At 45.2% G+C, this 11816-nt stretch overlaps 1 protein-coding gene across 1 annotated transcript; it reads right to left on the minus strand.

Annotated features, from left to right (window-relative positions):
- Nucleotides 1-228: 228 nt before the first annotated feature.
- On the minus strand, nt 229-2665 carry LOC127056879 (uncharacterized). Its single transcript, XM_050965213.1, has 5 exons — nt 2608-2665; nt 2001-2389; nt 861-890; nt 489-581; nt 229-395 (listed from the first exon to the last, which is right to left on the minus strand). Exons 1-5 carry the CDS (start codon nt 2663-2665, stop codon nt 246-248), a joined length of 720 nt encoding a protein of 239 aa, XP_050821170.1. The 3' UTR covers nt 229-245.
- Nucleotides 2666-11816: the final 9151 nt, after the last annotated feature.

Genomic DNA, 11816 nt, shown 5'->3' on the forward strand with positions numbered 1-11816 from the left:
CAAGATCAAGCCTAAAATGGGGGACTCCTGGTTGCAGCCAAAATGCATCTGAATTTGAAGGTTATTATATTTGGATTAAGATGCATTTCAAAACGTTTTGCTTTCGTAGATTTCACTGGAGATGCAACAACTGAAGATACAACCATAGCTATTCCTGGATATACTACTATACATTATACAACCATGTCTGTCCCTGAGCCAAAAGAGATGACAAGAGCCGAATTCTCTAGTACTGCTGAAACATCTCAAGCACCTGAGAGCACATTAACGGTTAACCCAGATGGGACCACACATACACTCCTATCCTCTTCCACAACATCAACGCCCAGTACCTCAGTTACCGTGTCAGGGACTACCCATCCATTGATATCTGCAGGGACCATAGCTTCACCCACCTCCTCTTCTACAACATCAACGCCCAGTACCTCAGTTACCGTGTCCGGGACTACCCATCCATTGATATCTGCAGGAACCACAGCTTCACTCACCTCCTCTTCCACAACATCAACGCTCACTACCTCAGTTAGCGTGCCCGGGACTACCCAGCCATTGATATCTGCTGGGACCACAGCTTCACCCACCTCCTCTTCTACAACAACAAAGCCCAGTACCTTAGTTACCGTGTCCGGGACTACCCAGCCATTGATATCTGCTGGGACCAAATTTTCACCCACCTCCTCTTCCAGAACATCAACGTCCACTACCTCAGTTACCATGCCCAGGACTACCCAGCCATTGATATCTGCAGGGACCATAGCTTCACCCACCTCCTCTTCTACAACATCAACGCCCAGTACCTCAGTTACCGTGTCCGGGACTACCCATCCATTGATATCTGCAGGAACCACAGCTTCACCCACCTCCTCTTCCACAACATCAACGCTCACTACCTCAGTTAGCGTGCCCGGGACTACCCAGCCATTGATATCTGCTGGGACCACAGCTTCACCCACCTCCTCTTCTACAACAACAAAGCCCAGTACCTTAGTTACCGTGTCCGGGACTACCCAGCCATTGATATCTGCTGGGACCAAATTTTCACCCACCTCCTCTTCCAGAACATCAACGTCCACTACCTCAGTTACCGTATCTGGGACTACGCAGCCATTGATATCTGCTGGGACCACAGCTTCACCCACCTCCTCTTCCACATCATCATCACCCAGTACCTCAGTTACCGTGTCCAGGACTATCCATCCATTGATATCTACAGGGACCACAGCTTCATCCACCTCCTCTTCCACAACATCAATGTCCACTACCTCAGTTACCGTGCCAAGGACTACTCATCCATTGATATCTGCTGGGACCACAGCTTCACCCACCTCTTCCACAACATCAACGCCCAGCACCTCAGTTACCGTGCCCGGGACTACTCATCCATTGATATCTGCTGGGACCACAGCTTCACCCACCTCCTCTTACACAACATCAACACCCAGTACCTCAGTTACCGTGCCCGGGACTACGCAACCATTGATATCTGCTGGGACCACAGCTTCACCCACCTCCTCTTCTACAACAACAAAGCCCAGTACCTTAGTTACCGTGTCCGGGACTACCCAGCCATTGATATCTGCTGGGACCAAATTTTCACCCACCTCCTCTTCCACAACATCAATGCCCAATACCTCAGTTACCGTATCTGGGACTACGCAGCCATTGATATCTGCTGGGACCACAGCTTCACCCACCTCCTCTTCCACATCATCATCACCCAGTACCTCAGTTACCGTGTCCAGGACTATCCATCCATTGATATCTACAGGGACCACAGCTTCATCCACCTCCTCTTCCACAACATCAATGTCCACTACCTCAGTTACCGTGCCAAGGACTACTCATCCATTGATATCTGCTGGGACCACAGCTTCACCCACCTCTTCCACAACATCAACGCCCAGCACCTCAGTTACCGTGCCCGGGACTACTCATCCATTGATATCTGCTGGGACCACAGCTTCACCCACCTCCTCTTACACAACATCAACACCCAGTACCTCAGTTACCGTGCCCGGGACTACGCAACCATTGATATCTGCTGGGACCACAGCTTCACCCACCTCCTCTTCCACAACATCAGCACCCAGTTCCTCAGTTACCGTGTCCAGGACAATGCAGCCATTGATATCTGCTGGGACCACAGCTTCACTGAAACCGAAAGAGACTGTTCCTACCTCCAAACCTGGTGATGCAACATCACAACCTATTGTAACTACATCTACCACTAAACCTACTTGTATTTTGTCTGTTTCCAGAACAACAGTGATAACCTTATCTACAGATACCAAAACCACATCCAAACCCGCCAAATCCACATCTGTATCTACACCTGATCTGTCCACTACAGTAAAATCAGATAAAAAAGGTATGGAATTTGCATAATTTTCTGTGAGTAAAGAGTAGTGGACTATACAGAATGCCAGATTTCATCTAGGCTTCTACATTAAACCATGAAGAGAAACATCCCTTCTAATGATCCAGCCCCAGTAGCAAGGAAGAGATGAAAACCCTGATAGTTCTTAGGCACTGTTCAGCCAGCTAAGAGTATCACATTCAATCCACAGTATATAATCTCTTTCTTAAAATGAATGGAAACGTGACAACCTGTGTGACTGAGTTTTTCTTTTCGCAGGCTCTCACATTGTTGTCCCTGCAGATTCATTGTGGGCACAAATTAGCAAGTCATGATTGTTTGGGCTTGTTAGTAATTAGCTGCCTAGCTACCTGTTTGTTTAACTCAGGTGGTTTGATGCTAACAAGTGATGCTTCCAGCTGCAGTTCATTTTTGGCTAAACAAATGCAGCTGCAGTTGTCTCCCCCTGATTATCTGGCTGTTAACCCCAGCCAAATACATACATACATTTTGACTACATATAGTATGCCTAACATGTTGAGATTAACTATTTTTCTTAGAAAAGCAATTTACGCAGCTCCCTGATATAAATTAGCCAGAAACCCTCACAACTGCTATATATCTAAGAGCTAGATTGGGCCTTTAAAATCAAATATATAGACGTGAAAAGGTAAATTGCATATTTTCCAACTATCACAAAGCAGAGCAATTTATCATCTGTGAAGGCTTTTTTCTCTCTTAATGTGCATCCTCCCTACAATGTAACCCCAAATGAAAAGGACTGTTATTTTTTATTAGAGAGACAAGCTGAGTGAGGTAATAATCTTTTATTGAACCAACTTCTGTTGGTCAGAGAAACAAGATTTCAAACTCCACAGAGCTCTTCCAGGTCTGGAAAAGGTACTCAGAAGGCATGTCTACACAGGGATTAAAAACCCCACAGCTACCCCTCAGCTGACTCTGGCTCATGGGACTTGGGCTCCAGGGCTGAAAAAATTGTTGTGTAGACATTTGGGCTTGGGCTGATGCCTGAGCTGTGTGGGACCCTGCCAGGGTTGAAGGTCTCAGATCTTGGGCTCCAGCCTGAACCGGAATATCTATACAGCAATTTTTAGCTCCGCTGCCTGAGCCCAAGTCAGCTGACCTGGCCAGGCCCAGGTATCTCAGCTAGATTCAAGGTGGAACAAATTGTTTCGCATACGTAGTTAACACATATTTCAAGGGAACATTAAATATGAAGTGGCCTGTTAACACCTCTCAAGTCATAGGGGAGAAAGGGAAAAAAAGCTTGGGGGAGGGGTAAATTGGTTATAGATTGGTGTAATAAACCATAAATCTAGTATCTATTCAGTCCATGATTTTAAGTGTCTGGCTGAGTTATGAACAACAAGGAGTTCAGTGGCACCTTAAAGACTAACAGATTTATTTTGGCATAAGCTTTTGCGAGTAATGTAAGCTCCCCTGCTTGTCTTTTGAAGGTGTTGTGCAGATTTCCCTTGAGGATGAGGTGAGGACCAGCAGCTCAAACACTATATGGGGATGGCTGAGTTACTGCAGAGAATTCTTTCCTAGGGTCTGGCTGGCGTGTCTTGTCCCATGCTTAGGGTCTAACTGATTGCCATATTTGGGGTCAGGAAGGAATTTTTCCCCAAGTCAGATTGGCGGAGACTCTGTTGGGGAGGTTTCAACTTCCTCAGCAGCATAGGTCACTTGCAGGTTTAGTGTAAAAATAGTGGATTCTCAGTAACATGAAGTCTTTAAATCATGATTTGAGGACTTCAGTAACTCAGCCAGAGGTTAGGGGTCTATTACAGGAGTGGGTGGGTGAGGCTCTGTGGCCTGTGATGTAGATAATGATGATCCCAGCTGGTCTTAATGGCTATGTCATTTTGTAAAAAGTGTTCACTCACAAGTGACAGCATTTGTCTTATTTCTTCCTCAGTGAGTTCATTCAAGAATGTAGTGATTGTCTCCTTTCAGCCACATAGCTGTTATTAGGGCATTTAGTGTGCTGGATGAGATACAGTAGGATCGCAGAGTTACGAACACCAGAGGTATGAACTGACCATACACCTCTTTTGGAACTGGAGGTATGCAAGCAGGCAGCAGAAGAGACAAAAAAGACAAAAAACCCCAAAACCAAACATGGTACACTACTGTGTTAAACGTGAACTACTAAAAAAAAAAAGTGGAAAGGTTTTTTTTTTAAAAAAAGGTTTGATAAGATAAGGAAACTGTCTGTGCTTGTTTCATTTAAATTAAGACAGGTAAAAGCAGCATTTTTCTTCTGCATAGTGAAGTTTAAAAAGCTGTATTAAGTCAATGTTCAGTTGTAAACTTTTGAAAGAACCACATGTTGAGTTCAGTGTTACAAACCTCCATTTTTGAGGTCTTCATAGCTCTGAGGTTCTGCTGTACACCACATGCTTTGCTAGGCATGTGTAGCACCCATGGATCTTAAAAGGTGTGTTGTGGGGGCTGTTGATCATCGTAGCAGTGGAAGTACGTTGTTCTGAGGTTGCCTCATGGAATGGGCCACCCTTCCCTGTGGGAGTGTCCTTGTTTGGTGAAGGTTGTTCTGAGAGTGTAAAGATGTATAGCCCAATTGGACTAACTCTAAACAGGGGTGACTCCAGGTTTTGCAGCTATTGTTCTGGCAGGGTCTGGTGTTGCTTTGAGTTGGTGTGTCCTGGTTTGTGGGGAGCTTGCTTCTGATGATGAGCTTGGAGGGGTTGGGGAAGAGTGTTTGAAGGTCAGAAGTGGAGGTTCAGGAAAGAACTCTTTCAGGCTGTGGTCCCCATGGAATATGGGTTGTAGTTTGATGATCCTCTGCATCAGTTCCACTGTGGGATGTAGGTGACAACTGAGTTGTGGGTGGTCAGAGAGGGTTTTATTTCTGTACTGAAGCAAGTTCTCTCAGGGTACTTGTAGGTTGCCTCATGGAATGGGCCACCCTTCCCTGTGGGAGTGTCCTTGTTTGGTGAAGGTTGTTCTGAGAGTGTAAAGATGTATAGCCCAGACTATATATAATTACCATTTATTATTTGCATGCCAGTAATAGCCAGGGGCTCCTCTTAGGGATCAAGTGGGGCAGATGCAGTACAAAGAGTAAAATTACAAGCCCCGCTTCAAACAGCTTATAGTTAAAGGCCCAGATCTTGCAGTAAGCGGTTTCTGGGCAGACCCAGGGCCGACGCTTCCATTTAGGCAACCTAGACGGTCGCCTCGGGGCTAGGATTTGGGGGGGGGCAGCATTTTGCCGCCCTCGGGGGCAATTCGGCAGCTGGGGGTCCTTCCGCACTCCGGGTCTTCGGTGGCAATTCTGCGGCAGGTCCTTCACTCGCTCCGGGACCCGCCGCCAAAGTGCCCTGAAGACCGGGAGCTGCGCAAGGACTCTCCCACCGCAGAACTGCTGCCAACGACCAGGAGAGTGGAAGGACCCCCGCCTAGGGCGCCAAAAACCCTGGTGCCGCTCCTAGGCAGACCCCTGCATCTATGCACAGTCTCAGTGAATCAATGGGGATCTGTGCACCCACAGGAGACTGACCACTCAGAGCTTATTGCCGGATCAGGCTCTGCGTATAAGGGGAGTTAGGTACCCAACTCCTGTTGACTCCAGGAGTGCCCAACAGTTGACAGACAGGGATGGGAAGAGGCAGGGATGCCAATATATTTTTATTCCAACTACAAACTACAGCTCCCCTTATTTTCCATTACTACAGTTACCTTCTATGACATCAAAATGAACTTTTCTCTCTTCTATGAAACTCACAGAACTCCTGATTATTATGATGCAAACAACCTTGCTAAAAACTGGGTAAGTGGATTTCCCCCAACCCATTAAATTGTGGATAAGTATCAGGAGATAAGGGCATCTGAAAGAACAATATGAGCTCCCAGGGCAAAGCACAGAGAATTGTTCAGTTAACCAAAGGAACAACATTATGGAGTTTCATAATCATGTTATCCAACAGATTTTTCATGAAGAGACATGGTGGGAGAGATAATATCTTTAATTGGACTAACTCTATACAGGGGTGGCTCCAGGCACCAGCACACCAAGCGCGTGCCTGGGGCGACAAGCCATGGGGGGCGCTCTGCCAGTCGCCACGAGGGCAGCAGGCAGATTGCCTTCAGCGCCATGCCTGTGGAGGGTCCGCTGGTCCCGCGGCTTCGGCAGACCTCCTGCAGCCATGCCACCAAATCCGTGGGACCGGGGCCCTCCCGCAGGCAAGCCGCTGAAGGTAGGCTGCCTGCCATGCTTGGGGCGGCAAAATACCTAGAGCTGCCCCTGACTCTATAGAGCTCTTCTTCAGGTCTGGGAAACTGCTAGCATCAGTACTAAAGGGTAGGTAGAACAGATTGTTTAGCATAAGTAAATATTGTAAAAGACCATTCAAGGTAGAGGGGCCTGTCAACACTTCTGCTGTCATAGGACAAAAAGAGGGGGTTAGTGGATCACAGATTATTGTAATCAGACCAACTCAATATTTCTATTCGGTCCATGATTTGTAGTGGCTGGCAAAGTTATGAATTTAAGCTCCCAGGCTCATCTTTTGACAGTGTTGTGCACGTTTCCTTTGAGGATGAGGACGGACTGACCAAGCTATATCACACTTCTTTGTGAAGAGTGTTCAGAGATTAGAATTAGAGTTGGTCAAAAACTAGAATGAATTTTGACATTGAAAAATGGGTAAATTTTGCAACAAAAACATTGAAACTATGAATTTACAAGCACCTCTAGTTAAAATATTGACCTGAGTTAATGAGAAACTTGTTTCTTTTACAGTTGAATGCCAGATTTCCTGAAGGTGAATATGTTGTGACAAATTATTATGTAAAAACTGCAGGCAGGTAAGAACTTGACTATAGGGTGTTTATTTACTCCACAACCTAACCTAAGGGTTGGGAGAGTTCGTAATCAGGATCCTGACTGACATTTCACAAATGACCTCTCTGTATAATGGGACAAACCAAAACCCCAGATAAATGGAAGTTGGGCACCAAATACCTTTGAGGAGCTAGGTCTGAGTGCTGAAAGTCTGCCACAGGATTTACAGGCACAAAACTCTATTAAAAATAACAGTATTTCTGCATCAAACTCCCACACTGCTCTTTAGAGCCAAACCCATGTACGTTCATATTTAATCTGTAGGCAGGTGAGAGAAGTGGGGTTGTTTAGCATTTGCTAGATTGATGGAAATGTCACTTGTACAGGCTGAGACGTAGTTTTACCATTACGCACATTTTGACTTTCTGCTTTCTCCTCCCGCATCATCACTTGAATGATGGAGGTTGTGGATGGCAACAACAAAACAAAACATTGCACTGTTTACATGAAGCATGTTGTTGTGTATTTGGTTGTCATGGTTTTTGTTCCCATGGCAACTGAGTTAGATTATTAGAGGATAGCCCAGCCAGCTTCAGCTGGTTAGGTGAGCTCTGTGTCTGTAAATAAATGGTAGTTTTGTTAGCTGTCTGCTCTCTGGCCTCAAGCGATTTCTTCCTAAACCGGCTGCCCCCAAAGGATATAACAAGTGGCGACGATGGATGGGATTCTGGTGCTGCTCCAGTAACAGAAGGAAGTAGAAGTCAAGGTAAAGAACAAACAAACAAACAAAAACTGCTTGTTTGCACTGACTGTGAAAGTGAAACTAAAAATCATGGCTACTCTGACCAGGCCACTGGAACCTTTTGATGAGAATATAGAGCAGTGGCATGTGTATATGGAGCGTTTTGAGCTTTTTGTTATTGCAAATGACATTACAGAAGCGAAGAAGGTGCCAATATTCTTAAGTGTTGTAGGGGCTAAAAGTTACGCAGCTTACGACACCATTAAGCCTGAGACTAAATCTTATGGTGACATTGTGGAAATCCTGGGGTCCCATTTTTCCCCAAAACCACTGGTAGTTGCTGAAAGGTATCGGTTCCACAAAAGAGACCAAAAAGAAGATGAAACAGTTGTACGATTTGTAGCAATTTTAAAAAAAGCTAGCAGAACACTGTGAATTTAAAGAGATGTTAAATGATGCCCTGTGTGACAGGTTAGTGTGTGGCCTGTACAGTGAAGCTATACGGAAGCGCCTACTGGCACAGGCTCAGCTTACATTACAGAAGGCTGTTGATATTGCTGTATCCATGGAACTGGCTACAAGGGAGGTGCAATACATCGGTGCATCCCCTAGGGTGCAAAAAGTGTCACAAGAACCTACCCACAAAACTGTGCAGCGTCAGGAATGTTACCGCAGTGGTAAGCCGGGTCATCAGGCATCAGAATGCTGGTGTAAGGACCTGGTGTGTTAACACTGTGGCAAAAAGGGACACATTGAGTGTGCCTGTAAACAAAAGAAAGAGAGGCCTGTGGTCTGGCCAACAAAAAGAGGAACCTGCATACCCTAGAGCAGACCCAGGATGATCAAGGTGACACCTCATCGCAAGAGGAAGTGCCACTGCATGTTTTGTCTTTGGCAGTGGGCTCACACGAATACTGGGTAACCCCATTGTTGGATGGCAAACCTATACGCATGGAACTGGACACCAGTGCAGCCGTCTCGCTGGTCTCCGAGACTGTGTATAAAGAAAAGATACAGCATCTTCTGCTTAAGGCAACAAAAACTGTTCTGAAGATGTATACAGGAGAAGTTGTGCCCATGTTTACAAAGATTACAAAGGATGAATATAGGCAAATAACACAGGAATGCAGAGGCAAGATTAGAAAGGCAAAGGCACAAAATGAGCTCAAACTAGCTATGGGAATAAAGGGAAACAAGAAGACTTTTTATCAATACATTAGAAGCAAGAGGAAGACCAAGGACAGGGTAGGCCCACTGCTCAGTGAGGAGGGGGAAACAGTAACGGGAGACTTGGAAATGGCAGAGATGCTTAATGACTTCTTTGTTTCGGTCTTCACTGAGAAGTCTGAAGGAATGTCTAATATAGTGAATGCTTACGGGAAGAGGGTAGGTTTAGAAGATAAAATAAAAAAGAGCAAGTAAAAAATCACTTAGAAAAGTTAGATGCCTGCAAGTCACCAGGGCCTGATGAAATGCATCCTAGAATACTCAAGGAGTTAATAGAGGAGGTATCTGAGCCTCTAGCTATTATCTTTGGGAAATCATGGGAGACGAGGGAGATTCCAGAAGACTGGAAAAGGGCAAATATAGTGCCCATCTATAAAAAGGGAAATAAAAACAACCCAGGAAACTACAGACCAGTTAGTTTAACTTCTGTGCCAGGGAAGATAATGGAGCAAATAATTAAAGAAATCATCTGCAAACACTTGGAAGGTGGTAAGGTGATAGGGAATAACCAGCATGGATTTGTAAAGAACAAATCGTGTCAAACTAATCTGATAGCATTCTTTGATAGGATAACAAGCCTTGTGGATAAGGGAGAAGCGGTGGATGTGATATACCTAGACTTTAGTAAGGCATTTGATACGGTCTCGCATGATATTCTTATAGATAAACTGGGAAAGTACAATTTAGATGGGGCTACTATAAGGTGGGTGCATAACTGGCTGGATAACCGTACTCAGAGAGTAGTTATTAATGGCTCCCAATCGTGCTGGAAAGGTATAACAAGTGGGGTTCCGCAGAGGTCTGTTTTGGGACTGGCTCTGTTCAATATCTTCATCAACGATTTAGATGTTGGCATAGAAAGTACGCTTATTAAGTTTGCGGACGATACCAAACTGGGAGGGATTGCAACTGCTTTGGAGGACAGGGTCAAAATTCAAAATGATCTGGACAAATTGGAGAAATGGTCTGAGGTAAACCGGATGAAGTTCAGTAAAGATAAATGCAAAGTGCTCCACTTAGGAAGGAACAATCAGTTTCACACATACAGAATGGGAAAAGACTGTCTAGGAAGGAGTATGGCAGAAAGAGATCTAGGGGTCATAGTGGACCACAAGCTTAATATGAGTCAACAGTGTGATACTGTTGCAAAAAAAGCAAACATGATTCTGGGATGCATTAACAGGTGCGTTGTAAACAAGACACGAGAAGTCATTCTTCCGCTTTACTCTGTGCTGGTTAGGCCTCAACTGTAGTATTATGTCCAGTTCTGGGCACTGCGTTTCAAGAAAGATGTGGAGAAATTGGAGAGGGTCCAGAGAAGAGCAACAAGAATGATTAAAGGTCTTGAGAACACGACCTATGAAGGAAGGCTGAAACAATTGGGTTTGTTTAGTTTGGAAAAGAGAAGACTGAGAGGGGACATAATAGCAGTTTTCAGGTATCTAAAAGAGTGTCATCAGGAGGAGGGAGAAAACTTGTTCACCTTAGCCTCCAATGATAGAACAAGAAGCAATGGGCTTAAACTGCAGCAAGGGAGATTTAGGTTGGACATTAGGAAAAAGTTCCTAACTGTCAGGGTAGTTAAACACTGGAATAGATTGCCTAGGGAAGTTGTGGAATCTCCATCTCTGGAGATATTTAAGAGTAGGTTAGATAAATGTCTATCAGGGATGGTCTAGACAGTATTTGGTCCTGCCATGAGGGCAGGGGACTGGACTCGATGACCTCTTGAGGTCCCTTCCAGTCCTAGAGTCTATGAGTCTATGTTGGGCACTATTGATGTTAAGGTGGAGCTCAACGGACAGGCTGCTAAATTGCCACTGTTTGTGGTGAGAGGTAACTACCCAGCCTTAACGGGTAGGTCTTGGCTTGAGAAGATTCAGCTGAACTGGGCAGAAGTGCACCGGATGACTAAAGAAGAAACCAGTCTAACCCCTATACTAAGGAAACATGCTGCTGTTTTTGGAGATGATTTGGGAAATATGAAGGGAATCACTGTGACATTGAACATTAAACCTGACAGTCCACCAAAATATCTGAAAGCCCCAACTGTGCCATATGCCATCAGGCCAAAAGTTGAAGCAGACCTGGAGCGCCTGGTCACCAATGGAGTCCTAATACCAGTTACCCATAGCTCATGGGCCACTCCTATCATCCCAATAGTGAAGAAAGATGGCTCTCTCTGGATTTGCAGTGATTTTAAAGTCACTGTCAACCCAGTGTTGTGTGCAGAGCAATACCCGCTTCCCTGCATCGATGACCTCTTCACAGGCCTGGCTGGGGGACAAAAGTTCAGTAAGATTGATCTGAGTCAAGCATATTTACAGATGCACGTCGATGAAAAGTCCCAAGAGCTGTTGACTATTGTGACTCATAAGGGGCTTTATTGATACTGTCGCCTACCCTTCGGAATAATGTCTGCTCCTGCCCTGTTCCAGAGGGCTATGGACCAGATCTTGTGTGGCTTGTCAGGAGTTCAGTGCTATCTGGATGATATCCTGGTCACTGGAAGGAAAGAAGAGGATCACTTAAAGAATTTAGAGGCTACCCTACAAAGACTGGAAGAGTATGGCCTACGAGTTCGCAAAGACAAGTGTGAATTCTTCAAGCCCTCTGTTGAATATTTGAGACACATCATTGATTCTGCAGGTCTTCATAAG

Source organism: Gopherus flavomarginatus, chromosome 8, assembly GCF_025201925.1.
Source record: "Gopherus flavomarginatus isolate rGopFla2 chromosome 8, rGopFla2.mat.asm, whole genome shotgun sequence".
Lineage (NCBI taxonomy): Eukaryota > Metazoa > Chordata > Testudines > Testudinidae > Gopherus > Gopherus flavomarginatus.